The sequence below is a fragment of the Anas platyrhynchos genome, chromosome 11 (genome assembly GCF_047663525.1).
Source record: "Anas platyrhynchos isolate ZD024472 breed Pekin duck chromosome 11, IASCAAS_PekinDuck_T2T, whole genome shotgun sequence".
Taxonomy (NCBI): Eukaryota; Metazoa; Chordata; class Aves; order Anseriformes; family Anatidae; genus Anas; species Anas platyrhynchos.
Genome location: NC_092597.1, coordinates 3,578,081 through 3,599,310, shown reverse-complemented (window position 1 = coordinate 3,599,310; position 21,230 = coordinate 3,578,081). Strand labels below are relative to the sequence as shown.

The window sequence follows — 21,230 nt, the reverse complement described above, 5'->3', positions numbered from 1 at the left end:
AGCTTTGACTTGGCCTCAGAATGTACTGAGGTAAAAAGGATTAGCTGTTTGCATTTTACTTACAGCTGTCCTAGAAAATTTTAAAGCTAACAGAATATAGTTCATCTCCAACAAAGGTAGCTGCAAGAAACACTTGCACTTACACAAGCCAGCTTCTGTCACTAAGGAAAGAGGCCGAGTTTGCTGTCCCTCCTCCAGGTTGAGCTGAGTGGGTCAACAATGACAGTCAGAAATTTAACATGGATTTAACATCTGCACATTATAAAAACATTTTCTGGCTTGAACTATATTTGCACCATCCTTACCATGCAAGGCCTGAATCATGGTCTTAGTGCAATCACCAAGTATGCTGAGAAGAAAGGAGTTTAGCTGCCGAGGTATTTTTCCAGCACATCTGCTAGACCAAAGTTCTGCCTGCATAGATAGTCTTTCATTGGTGCCTTGATGTCACAGGTATTAATTAGCTCAGTGCAGTCAGGGGTTTAAGTAATGCTTTGTTTCTAAATATTTAGATGAAAACTGCATGGGCTTTACCAATAAACACGGGCAGCTCAGAAAACGCCTACCTAAATTTCTGAGGTCATGATGATTTTCCATTGAAACACTCAAAGCAACAGACAGGATTTACCTTGCAACGTTAATTTTAGAAATACGAAGTACTGAGTAAAATGAAAATCAAAATTTCCTATCATTTTTCACCTCTTAAAAATGTGAATGTGAGTGGGAAAAGAGGAGGCTCAGCGGTGACCTTATCGCACTCTACAGATACCTTAAAGGAGGCTGTAGCGAGGTGGGGGTTGGCCTGTTCTCCCACGTGACTGGTGACAGGACGAGGGGGAATGGGTTAAAGTTACACCAGGGGAGGTTTAGGTTGGATATTACAAAGAACTTCTTTACTGAGAGGGTTGTTGGACAGTGGAGTGGGCTGCCCAGGGAAGTGCTGGAGTCACCATCCCTGGAAGTCTTTAAAAGACATTTAGATGTAGAGCTTACTGATATGGTTTAGTGGAGGACTGGTTAGTGTTAGGTCAGAGGTTGGACTCAGTGATCTTCGAGGTCTCTTCCAACCTAGATGATTCTGTGATTCTAATTTCCAAACTAACAGTGACAAATTTGTGACAAAGCACTATAATAAATACATGCAATCCTGCCCCAGGTATTTTATTTTTCTATGACTACCGGCAAAAAAAAAAATATATACCCTTCATTTTGTCATTTCATTTGTATGGAGGAATGTGAGGCAAATTTAGTAAAATATAACTTACTACATCTAAGTGTAGTTATAAGGAAGTTATACTTCCATGGAGTGGTAGAGCTTAGATGGCAGTGAGGGGTAAAGAAGAGACTGCAGCAACACAAGTAACTTGAACACTGTTAAAACAGAAATTTTAATCAAAAATTATACATGTTTTCTTCAATTTTGTACCTGGTTACTTTCCTTCCAACATTCTCATTACTAAACACAGTTTCATATGCTTCAATATTTAATAATGCCATTATTCCCATTTTCCTTGTACCTGGGCTGGATTTTGCTCTTAGTTATGTAACAGTTAGCTGAACTTTTCAAATTTGATGATTTTTTTTATATGCATCTATATTTAAGTAACTATTTCCATCCCCATTATATTTAACAGCTGTATATCTTTGTCCAAAACATGTTCAGAGAGGATCACTGGAAAGTATTAAGTGAAAATAACAGCATTTGTACACAAGAGGTCATTATTTAGATGCTTATACTAAGACCATAATTACTGACTAGAAAATGATTGCAGATAAGATGGTTGTAACTGATAGTTATAAATAGTCACTGTCAAACACATAATCATGGAATAATCAACATACATTATATCTAATTATCTGCTCAAGAATAGGCGAAAAACAAAAGCAAGTCTGTGCTGTGTGCCAGCTGCAATATTGAACAGCTATGCTTTGAACAAAAAATAATAAAAAATGGCCTATATAATTTGAGTGTTTATACAAAGGGGTCTGATCTCCCTTTTAAGCACACATGCAAACCACCATCAGTGAACAGAAAATGTATACCAAATGAAGAGACTTCGCTATGTATATAATATAGCTTTAAATAATAATTCATTTAGCCAAGCACGACTCCCTAACATGCTATTTTAAGATATATTCATCTGCCAAAATGTACAGGGTATACCATTAGGCTCCCATTCTCCCACGTGTACAAATTCTTATCTCTAAGACTGTATGAAAGCATAGCAAGAATGGACTGTGAAGATCGTAACTCAAAACTTATATCAATCTGCTTTTCTTTCAATAAATCAAAAGCAAAACTTACTGTAATATCCTTAGTATCAGTAACATACATAACTCCACATGCTATGAATGCATTACCAGCCTTGGACTTAGGATATGTGGTATTGATATGCCGAATGACTGAAAATGTTTCTTCATCAATGTGTGCTACTATTATATTTTCATCAGTGCTTGAGGCGTATATAATCCAAAGACCCTTTTCATCCACTGCCACGTTGAAATATGTCTTCGAATTAGCAAAGAGGTAGTTACGACCATGATATAAGGCATTTTCAATTGGCAGTGTGCCCAAGGATGCTTTATCAAGCCCAAATCTGAAATGAAAATAAAATAAGTATTTAGTATTTTGTGTTAGAATTTTGTTTTTATATACAAAGGTTGATTGTATTGATTCAGTGTACATAATGATAGAAACGTAGCTAAAAATAGTTGAGTTTAAAGACCATTCTGGTATTTTTTACGTTGAAGTACTCCACTCAAAGCATCTTCCAAAACACTAGGAGAAAATTCCAGTGTAATAACAATTTAAAAGGTGTGCAATGACATGAACTCACTTTGGTAGGTTTCACTTTATTCAGTTTATGAACTTTATTATCTCTAGGGTGAAAGAAGCCAACTAAAAGAAAGAATGGGTATGAAAAAGAATTAGATATCAGGTGAAGCTCCAAACTTATAACTGAAATCAGTACTGAAATTTGCTTTCTACTGGATGGGAACAAAGGAAGAAAATGACCAAACTGGCATGAATTCTGGGCAGGATCACCTAGTCTTAGAGCTTGCCTTTTGAAAGAGGTTCAGATAATGCAGTGATTTGCTCAAATAAACATCAAAGGAATAAAAATTCTACTTTTGCTGAGCCAAAATTCTGACCTTGAACTGGCCTCCAACAGGACAGCCTAAATGTCTTGTCTCTGATGTATAAAATTGTTTTTATTCCTTGAAATTCCTTAATAGGATGATAACCTGAGGACAGTGGCATTTAGCACTTAAAATTGAGTTCCTCTACTAACTAGTTCAGAAGAGTAATCAGCTACTATCAAGACATATATTGTTAGTATTTAGTCACAGAACAATGTCATTCTTTAGTAAAGGCAGAGTGTACTTTATCTTTTTAATTAATGTATTCTGTAGTGCAGAATTACAGCACATTTCACTGTGACTTCTGTGTAACTATATAGTTCATTTCCTCAAATAAAGGAAAAACATTACTCAGTACAAGAATCTGCTACAGTTCCAAAAGTCTTCTGAAAGGACAGACTTGACAGGAGCACTTCACATCCAAGAACTTTCAACATAAGAGAAAAATACTGGAACACTCATTTTTCTGTGAAGAGTTGTTGATAACATATGCAGGAAAATCATCCTAAGAAAAGAATGACTAGACTACCAAAATGATTTTTGTCAACTTCTGTAAAATTCAAGTCTGCAGCAACTCTATATTCCAGCAGCGTATGTATGCACTAAAAAATGCTTCAAGGCTGGAGAAGATTTCTGAAAAATGCATATCAACTCAGTTGACCTTATTAATCACTTCATGTTGGTAAATAGCTTTACGCAAAAGCTACAAGAACAGACCTTAGCAGGAACAGTTATATAGAAACACAGCTTTTCTTCAGGAGGTTATTCTATAAAGAGCCAACAAGACAAAAAGTGTATCAAGATTCATTAGAAATGTGCAGGATCTGCAACACAGAACACCGTGTCTTTTCCTCTTTAATGTGAAAATTCTGAAGGGAGCAGCAAAGTGACATTTCATTCCTGAGGTTCTCTTTCTCTCACCCAATCAAGGACAGTCCAGCCTAGAACTCCAAGTGGTTGAAAAAGTCCTTAATCTTTTGCCAGCTTGGGGTAAACGGTGAGATTCAGGTAAACGTTTCATCAACAATGGGGAAGATCAAGCTACAAAGTTTTCTGATCATCTGAGATGAGTAAGTCAACCAAAAACGAATACAGGTGGGAAAACATTAGACAAAGGAGAAGGGGGTGAAACATTCCAAAATGCATCAAACAAAGCTAGTTTTTAAATGTGTTTTTATAGTTTTTAGTCAAAATAGTTTTTAGTCAGCTTTTAAATATGACAGTAAACTCCTTACAACATTTGCAAAGTTAACTAGATAGGTCCTCATCTGTTATTCACATTAATTAATCAAATTCACATCAATACAAAAGTCCCAGAAGCTTTATTGCAGCCCAGAAACAAGGACTTTACTATAACAAAATTCACAGTGCCTAATCCTGTCTATGCTGAAGGTAAATTAAGTAAATAACTGAAAACAAAGACCATCTCTCAGCAAATTAGAGATTTTTTGAAATTTCCACAAACGGCTTGTGTTTGTCTGTATATGAAGGCAGTTCCAAATTAGCAGTGCCCAAGCAAGGGCAAGGAACTTCTCTCTCATCACTGTGCATTGCTTAGATGGAGATGGTCATTAAAAAGGTTTAAACAAAAAGTCCTACAGATATTTAAAGGAGGTTACCAAAAATTGAGCTTGTGTTTGGCAGAATAAATATTATAGAATCCAAGCAGCTTGCTCACATTCCTTGGCATCCAAATGAATATAGGAAGAAGGCACTCACACCTGCTTGGGTAGAGACATCAAAGTATAGAAATGTTCTTGGCTCAAACATCAGAGTCGTGTAGTGGAGCTTGAAAGCAGTTGCAATCTTTCACTTGCCCTTGGACTGCCTTTCTTTGGCACTCCACACAAGATGAGATTTTGGTTTTGATTTGTATTGTCTGTCATCAGTAGAAAGTGAGGAAATAAAGATGTAATTCCCCGTTCAAATTCAGAAAGACGCATTGTGAGAGTTACAGAAACTTCTTATTATGAAGAAATCAAACAGCAGAACTACTCCTCCACAGTGGAATGTACACCAGGTCACTACGTCCTCAGCTGATGCCTTAGTGCATTCCTCTGCACTAGCAGCATTAACAACTCCTACCAGCAAAGAACAGTGCTATTTGAGAATAAGGCATGTGTGTCAACCCAGCAAGAAGCTATGGAAAGCCAAGATGTTCCATTGTTCCATAAGTGGGCTTCAGTCATGGAATCCCATATCTGTGTCCCCCAGACTGCAACTGAACCGATTTCCACCCTTATGCAGGTACACATGCACAGGTTATTTTCTTCAATTGTGCTCTTTTTTTCTGAGCCCCAAATTCATTAGTCAGTTCCCACTTCTTTCTGGCAATTATGAACACAGCAAAGAATTCAAGTGCAAGAACACCCAGAGCAGTGTAGTGTATAATACAAAACTCATGGACCCCAGGACAGACAACAGAAAAAATCCATTGTCATCTCTGCACGCAGCATCTTTTCAATCTGCAGGCCCAGTTGTCCTATATATGTCATGTATCATGTAGCAACCGACATAGAGCTGAACAATGTTTAAAGAACTGACCTTCACATCAGAGAAACCGTTGAAGACTACCCTCCCAGTTCCTCTGCTCCCACGGATTCTGCACACACAGACTCTATGGAAGGCCAATGGCCAACATTCCAGTTGCAGACAGAAAAAGTTAGTTGTTCTGTCCTGGAAAGAACTCTGAACCATTTCCTCTATTCTCCCTATTTTAGATAGGACCAAAAAGAAACATAAAATGGTACAGAAAAAAGGTTGTCTTAGTCTAAGTGTATTTGACTTACTTCAGAATGACATTGGTTCCTCCCTTTTGATAGTACAGATGATTGTTTTGTACTGCATGACCACATCCATAGTAGAACCCTGTGATGTTAATGATTCTGTAGCTATCATTCAGCAAGGCATTGGAATTCTCATATTCTTTGACAGAGTTTCCTAAATGAAGAGAAAAACAACTATCATTTGGTTTATCTAGTTTCTGAAATCTCTACTACAATTCAATCAGAATCAAGTTTGTGACACACAACAATCTTATTTGTGTTTTCAACAGTGATTTAATGTTCTGGAATATGCTAAAATAACCCAGAAACAAACACCAAGAACCTACAGAGGTGTTCAAGGGCCTGCTTTCCACTGAATGTGCTGAGCCCTAATTCTGAACATAGTTGGCAAATTGTCAAAATATTTCCTTTTTCCACTTAGTTCCTGGAAATTATCCTGCAGTAAATGTAGCTCATGCAGCATCTGATTAATTTTCGCGTTTTCCTAAATAAAAAGGCAAAAGTACTAGCTACAATTTAAGGAATTAAAACTATAAGGGAACCATTGAAAGAAAAGAATACAAAGACATGAACAACAGACATTTAAATTTGGATTGATTAAAAAAAAATAATCCTCAAACTATTTTCAGTCAACACCAGATCCTGAAAATGTCAGAAAATACTTCAGATGTCTATAGCCTGTCTATAACTATAGTATAGTTAAGTATTATATTGGCAACATGGAAAATATTCTGAAAAATATGTGAGTAAAAACATACTTTATGAGAAATATTAATTTGGATTGAAAGAATTTAAAAGCAATGTTAATATAAAACTGATTTTTGATGAGTAAGTACTACTACTATACCTGAAAAATGCATGGTAAGCCAAATCCTTTCATCACTTATATTTGCAGGTTCTCGCATCCAAGTTCCAAACGTTTGCTGTACACTGACAAAGTGAACAGGACTTCCTACAGATGTTATGACACATTCTAGTAGAGAAAGAGCACACATGCATTATCTATGTTAGAGTACAAAAACAGTAAGGAGCAGTTAGTCTCACCCCCTCTCTAATAGGTTACCAGCTTTTTTTGAATGATCAAGGGCTCTGTCTTCAGATTTTCCAGCCAGAGTGTCATCATTTGGTACAGCACATGTCTCACCTAGAGTTGAGAGAAAAGGGAAAACATGATATCTTTCTATATGCAACATGACAGATACATAGTCAATGACTTCATCAAACCAAAGTAATAACAACTGGGATTTTATTTCACCTGGAAAAAAGTAGTTCTGGTAAAAAAAAAAAAAAAAAAAAGAGAGAGAGAGAGAGAAACAGAGAGAAATGGAAGATTAAAAAAAAAAAAAAGGCATTTGCTCTCACTTCTGCCAAGGAAATGAAGTGTTTGTGCTTGTCTGTTCCCTTGAAATTGTTGAGCTGACAGACAACTTTGAGGAATAACTAATTCTGCCAACAGATTTAATTCTATAGCTGTGAATTCCTGAGCAAGTGCTTAGAAAGACTGTGTTGTCCCTTTCCTTAGATAACAATAGATAACTGAAACAGCTGGCATCTGGCTGACTTACCAGTAACACAACAAATGCTTCCTTGAGAATGAGCGATGACTAAACTCAAGTTTCATGCCCAAATCTAGATACACCAGCAGAGGGCGTGTGCTCTGTAGGCAACTGTGGAAGTTTTGCACTTGTCATTAATTTCCACAACAGTAATGTACTAACACATACACTGAGCACTTTATGCATAAGAATGCAGGCCATTCATCCATGACATTAAAGTAGCAGAGGGAAGTTATACGCCACATTCCATATAGAAAAATGGCTCACAGAAGCAACAAATAAACAACTGCAAACATTTTCCCCCAGCCCTCAACAATTTTTTAAAGGATAACTGATTGGGTTTTCTCTAACATTTACTGTTTAATCAATGCCTTAATGAAGTTATTTATAGAACTTCTTCTCTAAAGCCTTCTTTAAAAGACCTCTTTTCTGCTTTAAATCAGTGCAATGTTTCATTTTACTTAGAATTAATAATCACAGAGAAGAGTTCTCAGTTCTGTGCTGAAGATATCGTGATTTCACTGTAGGCTTGTTTTCTAATCTCTTTTCTAACATTCATCTCCTTACACATTTTCACTGCCTAACATGCACCCTGCAAATTCTTTTAGACATGCACTTTCATTGTTGCTTTCCAATAGATTTCTGGGCTTCATGGGGCTGTGATGAAGTTTAAATGAGTAAAATAGCAAAAAAATGAAATAACTATAAAGTAATGCTGAAAGGGTAGTGTGACATTGAGCAAAGTAAGGGCAGATTGCACTGCATTGCTGTTTTCTCCTTAAAGTTATATCCTGTCTTTGTTCACAGAGAAAGAAAATACTCCACGATAGAGCAAAAAGAACACATATTTCTCCCATCCATTTATCTAGGACATTCACTGATATGGCATTAAACGTGGTAATTGATCACAACTTATCTCTCAAAAAAGGCACAAACAGTCAATCAAGCTGTAGGAACATGTATGCCTATAACTGGAATCTAGCAATCCCTCTAGGTCACTTTCCAGCTTCTGATCTCGAAATATTCTCAAAATATCTCAGAGAAGGAATCCATTCCGCAGAAATTATAAATTGAAATGCACAAATGTATTAGTCTCAGCCAAAGAAAACTGATAAAGTTAGCTGTGTGAGCAGTTCCCTATACAGTAATTTATCTAACAATATGGAATAATCAAGGTCCAAGCCTGTGTTTCTGGTGAAGCTGAATGCACTATTCAGATTTGAAAATGTTTGCAATACTCTCTGAGAATTTCCAGCTGCAGGAAACAGAAAACAACTAAGATTGAAAAGACAGTTTTGTTTTGTTTTTAATCAGAGACTACTATGTGAAATTTTCATTGCTTTCTTTCCACCAAAAAAAATAAATAAATAAAAATAAATAAATATCCTGATTCTCATCCTAAAATATTCTGGATGACAGTTAATGGAGATTACAAGATATGAAAACTATTGATTTGGTTTATCTGGGGGAGGGTGTGAAGGGTGTGAAGGGATGTTTTGGTTTTTTTTTTTTGGAATTAGCTAACAGTACCACTGAGATCAAACACACCTGAGCTTGCAATTAATTACTGTATTCTCTTAAGGAAATTAAATTTTGAAAAAAAAAAAAAAAGTAAAACTTGATTTAGAGAAATCATTCTTATATTCTTAAGCAATAAGTTAATTACAGTTATAAATCAGCATGTGCATTCTCTTTTCTTCAAAGGGATATGAAGATTTAGTTACAAAAGATGATTTATTTTTGCATTATGGTGACACAGTCTACAGGCTCATAAAATGTAAATGCTCACAGAGGAACACCTCTTCTCTGCAAAGTTATTTGAATATAACTCCTATTTGCACACCGGGATTTCAAATCCATCAGAAATCCATGCAATAAAGGTTATCTCTCCAAAGCACTTCAGTCTGTTTCAACACTTGGAAAGAGGCTACCTGAGTAAATGGTCCAATTTTATCTTGTACATGTGTTTCTGAATTTCAAATAGGATCAGATTTCTGTTCAGCTATCCACTTTCCACTGTAAAGAGACTCTTTGAGCTCCTTTCTGATAATTCAATACCCAGCATCTCCCAAATGAGATTCTCACATGCTACTACAATTACAGTTATGTTCTACATTAAGAATGAGGCAGAAATCATTGCTGTATGTTCCATCCAGTATTAAATATTCTCTAGTTAATAGCACTTATTAAAAAAAAAAAAATCTTTTTACCAAACTGGAGAGTGATGGCTAAGGGGAAAAGATGATGCTAATGTAGGTACTAGTGTTAGCTCACTTGAAACTACTCTTAGCTAAAACAGACATCACCAACAGCTAATCACTAGTTTTCTCCTTGCAGTACACATTGTAGGTGCTAGACATCTTTAGACATGTTTTGCTTGCAAGATGAAGGGCTACTAGTGTCAAACTGGCAGAAGGGAGAACTATTTCAAATCCATTACAACTGAAACCTTTTGAAGAAACTTGAAACTTGAGAAGAACTGTGGGCTCCCTCTGCAACCTTACTATTGCAACATAAGATCAATATCACCCTATTAACGGTGAGACATAAAAATCAAGGTGCATGTTTCATACTTAATAGCTACATGAATTTCTTGGTCTATTCCCTTTTGATATGCCTCTCAAGAAGCTACATTCCCGATTATAAAAGGAATGCCACTCAACCAAACACTGTCACAGAGAGCTGCCTTCTTTTATAGAAATATGAAAAAAAAAAATTAGGAACTGAGACATTCTTTGTTATTCTTTTGTTGGATCACTCTGACCTCCCTGAAAACAGATTTCTCAGCTAGGGGAAAAATTCAGAACTGTAGGGATAGTAACAGTCACTGAAAGATACAATCATTTTAGACATCAAATTTAATTCCATTGAGGGGTAAAGGATAAGGACAACAGGGACCAGATCCAGTATGTAGATCCAAGCCCAAAGGTTTACTTCCATTTTCAAGCTGGAGTAAGCTAGAAATACAAATGCTGTTCTAGCACAAGCTTCTCTTTGCATTTTATTATCAGTTAATAGCTTGAGCCAAATTTTCCAGTTATCACAATACAACAGTTTTTGTAGAGCCCATGTTCCAGAGCATCCAAGGACAGCAGATCATCTCACCTCCCCTTGTTTCACTGTCCAATAAGAAATGCTCTCAGATAACATTTTGAAATACTTATAAAACATGGTTGCTGAGTTTTACAATAAAATGAGTGAGAACATCCTTGATTTGCAAGCACCAAGGTGTCCCCTTCACCTTCTCCCAAATATAAAAAGAAGGGAGAAGAAGAGAGGAGAGGAGGGGAGGGAACCTGATGGCAGCTCCTAAATTTCAGCAGACAATCTATGAACTGGCATTCTAACCAGCTGCACGGGTTCTAAGAGTATTTGCTGTGTAATTTGCAGCCAGTCACTGCAGCAGTTTGAAGGAAGTCTGCTCTGTTTTTAATTTTTACTTTCTGTAGCTCACCAACACAGATACAGTAGAGCAAATAAGAGAGTCTAGTTCATGAATTGGGATGCAATAACGATAAGAAGCAAAAAAATGAAAACAAGTCAAGATCACCTTGCTCCAAAAACTTCCATAATCAATTAGACATGGAGCCTTTTGCCTTCCTCCAGCTAGTCTACCTTGCATTGGTTCTGTCAATAACCAGGCAATTTAATTTTGCAGAAAACAGTGAAATGCAACCTGGTTAACAGGCATTGTATTTATACATAAAATTAAAATTCTGCCTTTAAAAGCTAAAAATATCAACAGCACTTCTCTTGCTTTCCAAATACATTCTATCTAGCAGAAAAAAACATTTGTAAACACTGTTTTAGCATTGGAATAGTATGAGTAAAAGACAAATATTATAGATAGCTTGCTGCCTTACCAGGAGTGCATTTCAACAAAACATATAAGTACATACTTAGCTTTAAGTTTTTTCAGTTTTACTTATGCCAGGAGAATTAAATACCTGCTTATTGTTCCATGAGCCTTGGAGCAATGGGTTTTGAGCCAGCTAATAATATCAAAAAGAACAATGGAAAGAACTAACCTGTGCATTTGTTGCTGTATATGTTCTCCTGAAGCTGTGTTTTACCTTTACGTTTTCTTGGAGGTCCTGGGAGTCCAGGTGGTCCAGGAGGCCCAGGGGGTCCAGGTTCACCTTTTGCACCTATGTAAAAAATGAAGTACAATGTTGCAGCCCCTGCATGCAAGCAGACAATCTGCAGAAAACCGTATATGTCCACATGATGGACTTTTAGAGATTTCTGAAAGAGCCTCTGAATTCTTAAGAGGTTTTTGTGTGATCAATAAACTCCCTGAAATGCTCTTTCTTAGAATGTGAGCCATCCAGAACTTCACGAGTTCTAAGACATGAATGCAATTTAATCTGTCTGGATTACAAGTGCATTAGAGAGTTATAAACCACTATTGCCTTTTATTTTGTGATTTTTAGGACTTCAGCTTAAGAGGCTACAGTTTTAGCAACTTATAATGTGGCTGCCATGATGTTTCCTTCATGTATTCTTGAGTGGAAATCTGCTCTCATTTTCTAATACATAAATAAACTACACTGCAAGAAAGAGCAGAAGGAGATCAACTGTCTTGAAGTGTAGTAGAAAGGGTGGAATTCATGTACACCTCAACACAAAGACCAAATAGAAGAGTATTTGTGAAGAATTGCATTATAAATGAAACACACTCCCCTAGGAAGTCCATCTAATTTTTGGAGCTCCACACACCCTTGAGACTATTACTGACCAATACTAATATCTAAACTGTAGCAATACCCAAAAACTTCACTGTGGATAATGTGGTTATGTTAGTTGGCCCTACTTTTGCAGAAGCAGAGTGTATCTTTTTCTGTCATGTACGCTACTGCAAGAGACCTCTTCTTCTTCTTACCTTCTAATACTACATCATTGTTTGCATCCCCCTTTTCACCCTTTGCTCCTCTTGCGCCTTTTCCACCTGGCATACCATCTTTGCCAGGTAAACCCATTTCTCCAGGTTCTCCTTTCTGTCCTTGATCACCTTTTTGTCCTGGCATGCCTAGAAATAAAAAGCGTTTCAGTACCAAGAATATTGTTGCAATATTAATCACACAGTTCCTAAAATTAGTGCATTTTGTTGAAATACAAAACATATTTACCCTTGTTGGTGGTTTTCTTTTGTGTTTGTTTGTTTTTTTCACTTGTATTTTTCTGTATTGTTGTAATTTGCTTTGATTTCAAAGGAACTTTATAACCAAATAAGCAGGGGAATGGTGTATAATTCATTAGGTGTGAAGAATGTTTTCTTTACCTAGTAATCTCTGAGTTTAGAACATGAAACATGGAGACCTGGGCCTTGCCAATGCTGGCTAGAGTATTTCTGGACTAGGAACACTAAGGAAAAAATATGAAGTCAGTTATTTTATATTTCTAGGGCATTAAAGAAGAAGTGCACTTTCATAGCACCTCTTTTCTTAAAGCAATGTCTTTATGTACTAACTTCATGTACTAACATTACAACACATTGTACTTTCAACATTTTCTATGTCCCAGCAGAGCATAGACTCAGCCACCCAGTAACCTTTTCACGTGGCTACTATTCCCTGCCCCTACACTTGTTACAAGCATGATCAGTCCAAATATTTTTTGTGCTTTATCAAAGCAAAAGTAGCTTTGATTTAGCAAAGTAGCATTTTTAACAGGACATTCGTTTGTCCTGTGTAATCTCAGCTAGAATATTTTGCAACAAGGAAAACAATGCTGTGTTTATAAAACTGACATACCAAAACTTTTCACCCTCTACCTTTGTGTCAGCTAATATTTTCATGCTTTAGGAGAGAAGCATTAACCATCATAAGACTGGAAATATGTGTTCTTGCAGGCATAGGTTTCAAATACATTACATTTGTAAGTACTTGAGAGGAAAGTGCTTGTTCATCTACTTAAAGTTTCACTGTTTAAATTGACTCTGTGAAACCAGAAACAATTACTCTTTTGGGGTGAAATCTGAAATGCATCTTTGGCACAATTGCCAAATTGCCATGCAATAGGGTGAAAAAAACAGACTAATAGGTGGGCCGCTATAAATATAAATGCTAGCATCAGCCAGCCTACTTATTAACATACGCTTCTCTATCTTCCCCTCACCCCAGCATTATCCCTTCCGATGCCCTTCTGTCTCCTTACTCTCCTACCATGTGCAAACCACTGTTTTGTCACTCTGCCTTGAAGAACCAATTATCCATCAGTGTTTTCAATTAACTATGACGCATCAGATATGTCTGTAAAGCAATTACTGCTTTACACCTTTACAGTAATTTACAGCCTCAGAGCACAGTAACTGTCACCCACTGCACAGTGATTTGTAGAATCAAGGATCTGAGAGACAACAGCACTTCTCTGTGTTATTAGCAGAGACATGTCAGGGTGAAATCAGTAAGTTAGGACAAACAGTTTCCTTGACCAGCATAGAAAATTGCTTGTGGACTGCATGCAGCCTATGGGCTATTTGGCAGAGTTACTCTATTTGTGTAGATTATATTAAAACAGTACCTAGAGACTCTGCTGCATTACAAAGTCTATCTGCAATCCAAAAAAAAGAAAAAAAAAAAAAAAAAAAAAGCTGCTCCAAGAGTTTCCAGATTAAAAAGACTGTTTAGAAAAAAGAAAACAGAAAAATATGGAAATACAGTTTCCCCCGCCATGATTATTATGTATCTGAAAGCAAAACTATGGTAACATGAAACTCCCACTCCCAAACTCTGGCTCTGTTGGTTGTTTTTTTTTAAACCATCTGAAGTCAAAGCATCCTTATGTTGGAAGGTTGAGGGAATGGAAATATTCTTTTAAAGACAGTATTTAACAGCAAACTCAGAATACTGAGATGCAATTAATCTAATTCAATAGCTTTAATTTGCATTATTCAATAGCATATATATACTATGGAATAAATCTGAAGTAATCTACAAAAACTTAGTGTAAAACAAAGAATTTTACAGAGTTCTGCAATGTACAAATTCTTTGTAAACATTAAAACCCTTCTCCTTGTAACAAAGGTCTAAAAGTAATTGCATTTGAATATAACAGCAAAAAAAAAAAAAATACCTATTTTTCCTCTTTTTCCATTTACTCCGGGTTCTCCCTTTTGACCTGGTATACCTGGGACTCCATTTGATCCATTGTAGCCAGGGAGCCCATCAATTCCAGCAGGCCCTGAACAAGCCAAACAGCATAATTGAATTTTCACTGTTAAATGCATTTTAGCCTTAAAATCACTAAATCTATATATATTATGTTTATGTGTATATATTCTTTAGAAATACAAGATCCTTTAATTGGCCATTATGCTCTCCATGCCAATACAGTATCCTCCTAAAAAACATCCACAAACACAAAAAGTGAACATTTGCCTTAGCATAAGAAAACTGACTGAACTGAATGCTGCACATATTTCGCACGAAGACCAGCACAGATAAGGCTTTTATATTCCACCTGAATGATCAACACAGTGGAATCCATTGTTACAGTCACTGTCAACGTCAGAAATACATCTTCCACGGGCTTTGACATTGCTTATGATACAGGCTAGACTAATCTAACACAAGAAGAGCATTTACCTACTCATCCAGAATACTGTAGTACCAAACTCTGACTTGATACAGAAGGTATCGTTCCCTTTGTCACTATTGAATCCCCACAAACAAAAAGTACCCAGTACTTTTCTGATAGAATTACTCTAAGCAGACCCACAGCAAAAGAAACCTGGAAAGCAAGCAAGTAACCATTCATATAGGCTAGCAACCATGATGATAATAGAAAGAAGGAAAAGTTATTACGGAATTGGGGGGGGGGGTCAGAAACCAGTAACCAACAATTTTTAAGAGATATTTATAGTGTTATATTAAAATATGTTTGCCCTTTTATATATGTTCTTCACCTAAATGCTAGTTAACATTTGTTTTTGACCACATACATTTCAATAAATGTGAAACTATTCTCTTCCCTCTGATACAAAAGCCTCCCTCCCACCACTTAAAGGGTCATAGTTTGACACAATCATAAAAGTTATAAAGGCAGTCATGCAACTTTCCCTTATTCTAATAGGCAAAGAAAGACAACTGTTCTATAAAGATACATTTCTATATTTCAACATTTATACCAGCTTCTGTTTCAGTTACCTAAATACATTACGGCAATTGTCAAAGTACCTTACCTGGTGGACCTGGGGGGCCTACATCATGGACATGCAAAAGAACACAAGAAAGAGAAAATGGTGAGTTTCTCCCAGCAAGGAAACAAAAAACAATTCCAAATAGAACTGATCGGAATTAGATCAGGACAATAAAAAGGGGGAAAAGTCCGTCAGATTTCAAAATGAACACCTATGGTTTTAGCTGTTTTGTATTAAAAACAGCCATTTGAACATGAGCACAAACTCACCTAGACTTACTGAAAGAGTATCCTTAAAAGCAGTTACATATACATACATGGTCTGCCTTTTGCAAATTTCAGTTGATAAAGACTTGACAAACAGCCACCTCTACAATATAACCTCACTCAGTTTAGGTGCCTTTCCAATGCCACAGACCCAAGCCATCCAACAATTATTACTTTTCTTTTATATAAGTTTTTTCCAAAATCTTCTTACACTAGAAAAATAGCTTAATAACACTGGTGAATGGCATGATCCTGTTACACACCATGCTTCCTTGTGTTTCTCAGATATTCCACTACTGTTCAGTATTCAGACTATTTCGATAGGCAAAAAGGTCTTGTCATTCCTGTGAGCTACATCTAAACCACAAACACTATTTTTTGCATGTGATTGGTCTCCAAACTGAACCAAGCTTCCCACAGAACCTGGTTAGTGAATTGGTTGGCGCACTAGAAATTGGACTTGCTTCAGTTATTCTGCGATATGTAATACAACAAAATCTGTCTTATTTGCTTATACTCTCTGACTTAATTCAAGCTTAAGGCCTCCTATGAGAAGAAAAGCATAGCAGGCAGGAGTAAAGCATTACTTGAAAGTGTTTCTGTAACAAGCTACATCTTACGTCCAATACATATTTTAAAAAAATAAATAAATATAATAAATATAATAAATATAATAATAATAATAATAGTAATAATAATAATAATAATAATAATAATAATAATAATAATAATAATAATAATAATAAAGCAGGTTAGGAGAATACAAAGAAAAGTGGAGTTGTTGTAATTAAAGAACTAAATTAGTGCTGTCAACACTTTATTCAGTTAAGTAGTTTCTTGTTTCAACAAAAAATCTCTAAAACAGAAAATAACAGTAGTTGCTGGATTTCCCTAAAAACGACAGTGTTCAGCATTAATTAGAAAGCATTACAAGTAAATGGAAAATCATTTTATAATACCATTACAGTGATTATTCCTTTTAGTCAGTACTGGCAGTAACATCACTTAACAACTCACTCCCAATTTTCCAGTAAATGAACATTTTTTCCACACTACAATGGTACATTAGTACCTACAATTACTTTGTCATCTGAAACTAAGGATCTTGAGTATACTTGTATAAGCATAAGATAACTAAGAAAAGTGCTTGAGAAGTAATAAGTATCACAGAGGGTTCCAGCAGATAAAGTCACTACTAAAGAGCCAATGTAGTAGTATAAGGAGAGCAAAAAGCTGCACTAAGTAGCATGAATTCAGAACTCTGGAGCCCAAAGAAATAAACATTTAGATCGCCTGTGGTTCAGCCTTAGTTGCAATCAGAACTGGACTGCAATTTCAGAAGTAATATTTAACATTTGTGTACATTATGGTAAATCTCTTGTATGCTGAAATCATATGAGCCACTTAAAAATATAAAAGAGACAGCAAGTGAAGTGTTTTATAAACTCCTAAAAAGTGGCTTATTTCTAATCTTCTCATTTCCAAAGTGAACACAATTCAGTCTGCTACAGTCTTCAAACTGCTCCATACCCCTTCATTTGGCTACTGCCTGATGTTCTCTTCATCAAGACACAGAAATTGCTCACACCATTTTGTGTCCCAGCTGTTCTAACTCCACACTGACAACAAGTGAAACCCAGCACACTGTTAACATGTTCCTAAGGCAGGGTAGGTTAGCACATTGCCCTTCCAAGTCCCACTACTCCACAGAAGTTACAACAAGGAGAGTAAACACATTTATCCCATGGTAGCCTGGAAGTGTGGGGATACATACAAAAAATACTAAGGCTAAACATCAACTAGTATTTTAAATACACCCAAATCTATAAGATACGATTACAAAAATTACATAGGAAAGAAATAGCTCCAAGTAATATAAACTGAATTCCTTGACCTCCAGTATTTACTATAAGTAGGTATAGGTAAGCCCCAAAATAGCTCCTGTTACTTTTTTTTTTTTTTTAAATAAATAACCCAACTGATTTATAAATTCTGATAAATACCATAATTCTTGGACATTTTAAACTCTATCTACCTCAAGTTCTTTGAAAACATGGTAAATCTGTATTCTTGAAGGTATAAGTGTAATGTTTATAGTAACAAACATACCTGTTAAGCACACCCCTTTTGTGCTGTTACATAAATCCACCATCACCCGGACCTAATATTGCAAAGAAAGTAAAGTTTGAAACAATGCATGCTATAACGATTCAAATAAATTTATCTGGTCTAACTTTGACTACAGAAATCATTTTTCTTCTGTCATAAGTCTTTCTGTCAGTTTTGTTTTCATGTTGAAGTTTCAAATGTTTTGTCCCCTGAGCAGCCTGATCTAACGTCAACATCAGCCCTGATCTGAATGGGGTCTTGGACCAAATGACTTCCCCAGTCTCAGACTTTCTAAGAAGTTTTAGATCAATTTTATGTAGCTGAGAAGAGCTAACTGGTTCTGAATACCAGAATTTCATTTTTCTCTGTTCCTTCATCTCTCAAAAAAACTTGGCTTCTACACTGTAATTTGTAAAATGCACCTTGCCTGAGTGTTCTCTAATTCAAACTGCATTTTAATCTAAATGGTTTTGATGAGACTGCTGAAAGGATTACAACTTGCTTTGGAGCCCTCCAATTACCTCTGCATTGTATTGCCCAATCAGTGTGATCCCGTTGACAGTTAGAAAAAATAAAAATATGGCATTCAAGGAGTGAGTTATAGCAAGCAGCCTACATCAGAACAAAAAGATTAGCAATACAGCCTTCCAATCATCCAGCCTGACCTTTGCCAAGTAGAAAAGCTACAGATAAAAGTACTTTGTTTAAATTCTAAAGGCTTCACTTTCTTCAGAGGGAGAAAGGGGAGCAGGGGAAAGACAAAATAAAATATGAAGTAACTTCTCAGAAAATTAGAGAGAGAGATGTAAGCCATCACCTTTTGCACAGTTTTAAATCTCACTTTCAGACTTGGTGCTTACAAGATTATTGGACTGTTACTCTCTCATTAGTCTTTCTACTAGTGTATATGTCCTAATTTCCTATTTTAATTCCCCCCCCCCCAAAAAAAAAAAAACAACATATATTTATAAATACATAAAAATAAACAAACAAAATGCCAGAACCTAAAATATACTTATGCTATTAATGCTAAAATAAGATTTTTGATGCCTAAAGTTATTTCAAAGATTCTTGAACAGTGGCCATCCACAAAACAGTATAGATTCCCCCCAACCAGCTGTTGTGCAGAGCAGTAGGATATCAGTACCCATAACACCCAACCACAAAAATCTGTGCCTCTACTGCAAGACAGATTCTGCTCAGAAAAGACCTCCACTCAAGGCCTATATTCAACAGAGACCTGGAATATCATAGCTGTGAAAACCTATGCCATACCATCTCATTAGCTCTAATATTAATGCAGATGTTATCACTGCAATGACTTACTGACAAAAACATCCATGGGATGTTATTGAAAAGGTATTTCCTGTGAGAAGTTTTTGGAACCAAAATCAATAGCCACATCAGTTGCCTTTTCTGCTTTCTTTGTGGGCTTAAACCTGCAATCTTTATTGGGACAGACTTTCCATTCAGGTTCCTTCAACAGTAATATTTTTCTTGCATTTCTTCTGACTCAGAACTTAAAAGCTTCTAAATCAATGAAAACTTTTCAGCTACTTAACTGCTCCTACATAGCAAGGATAATTTTGCACTGAAGTGCAAAAAGCTATGCAGTTTTGCCAGATAAAGGGAATGCTCTTGCAGCTACAGTCCTCTTTCGACCCTTCATTTAACACCTTGAATTTAAAGCTCGCTAAAAGGGCACGACCTATTTCAGAAAAGCACGATGTCAAAATACCGCCTGGTAGCGTCCTGGTGTGACGCAGGACAGAAAGAACACGGGCGACTCCACCAGCGGAGCAGAGGTTTGAAAACCTGCCACCTCCAAACCTGGTGGGCTGACCTTTTATTCCACCCATGTTTGCTGTAGCTCCACTAAACCTCCTAGCGTTTCAAAGTCTGAGAGCGCTCCTCTGCCCTACCGGCACCAGGGAGTAGGTGAGCATCATCATCAGCTCGTCCGTCTCGGCGCGCACGTGTCCCCGGGCGCGCTCGCCGCGGCGGCTCCGCTTGCTGCGGGGGGCGCCAGGAGGCGCCCGGGAAGGCCCGGCGGTGCCGCCCAGCAGGTCCCGGCCGGAGCCGGGGGCCGGGGGTTGCCGCGCCGCCTCCAGCCCCAGCTCCAGCTCCCGCAGCGCCGCGCCCAGCTCCCTCCACTGCGCCAGCAAGAAAAGCGTCCCGGCGGCGCTGAGCGCCGACAGCAGCCCCACGGCGGCCAGCAGCGCCCGCAGCGCCCGGCCGCCCGCAGCCTCCATCGCCGCCGGGCAGCGGCTGCTGGCGGGGAGGGCTTTATGGCCCCGCCGCGGTGGGCGTTATGGAGGGGCTGGCACGGGGCAGCGCGGCCGATCCGCGCCCCCCTCCCCGCTCCATCCTCGGGGGGCACCGGTCCCGGCCTTGAGGACTACCCCTGCGGTCCCCGGGAGCGGCCCTTGGGCGATATCCTCACTGGTTTCCTTCCCCGAGGCCGAGATATCAGCCGTCAGGGATCGCAGAGCAGGAAAATCCCTCCCGGTGTGCTGCCAGGCTGCAGCCCCAGCAGGCTCTTTGCACTCGTAAGAACAGTGTACAGAATTCACCAAGAGCACTACCTGCAGCTTTAGATGTCCAAGCGTGGCTGGAATTTTTCAGATTATTCCTTGTGTGACACAGGGTATCATGTTATCTCTCTCGTACAACCAATTTCACCCCTCATTAATTGACAGTAAAGATAAGAAAAGAATTATAAAGAGTTGAACTGCTGTGAGGAACAGCAGAATTTGCCTGAATACAAAGAGTTCATAAAGACCATGAAAATTACACAAGTCAGAAGAACATTTGTAGAAAAGTTGTTTAAAATGCTGAAATCTGATGTTCAAAGACAAAGTCCTTGTGCTTTCTTGTGTTGTTGCTATGTCAAATCGATCTTGAGAAATTCAGACCCTTTAAATGCCAAGTTCCCTACAGGGAAGGGTTCTTGATTCTCAACAACTGTTCTCTGCATACTTCTGTAACTGGTCGGGTACCACAGTTTGACACTATTCTAACTATGCCCTTGACATGCAATTCAAGTTAATCTCACAGTGCACTAAAGCATAAACTATTAGGTCAAATCAAATTTGAATTTAATGTATGTAGTTCTGTTCCATCCAGTTAAACACAGAAGCAATACTGAGAGAAAAACACCTCTAATATATTAAAGTCCTCATCTCTCTGAAATAAAAGAAATACTACAGAAAGCATTGGTGTCCTCAAGCAT

General features: G+C 37.4%; 1 protein-coding gene across 1 annotated transcript; it reads right to left on the bottom strand.

Annotated features, from left to right (window-relative positions):
- Positions 1-1,360: 1,360 nt before the first annotated feature.
- Positions 1,361-20,510, bottom strand: GLDN (gliomedin). The gene is made up of 10 exons (XM_005027179.6): positions 19,921-20,510; positions 17,999-18,050; positions 15,666-15,683; positions 14,558-14,665; positions 12,366-12,512; positions 11,512-11,631; positions 6,991-7,071; positions 6,775-6,900; positions 5,931-6,081; positions 1,361-2,597 (listed from the first exon to the last, which is right to left on the bottom strand). The coding sequence occupies exons 1-10, from the start codon at positions 20,248-20,250 to the stop codon at positions 2,138-2,140; spliced, it is 1,593 nt and encodes a 530-aa protein (XP_005027236.2). The 5' UTR covers positions 20,251-20,510; the 3' UTR covers positions 1,361-2,137.
- Between the last annotated feature and the right edge of the window lie 720 nt (positions 20,511-21,230).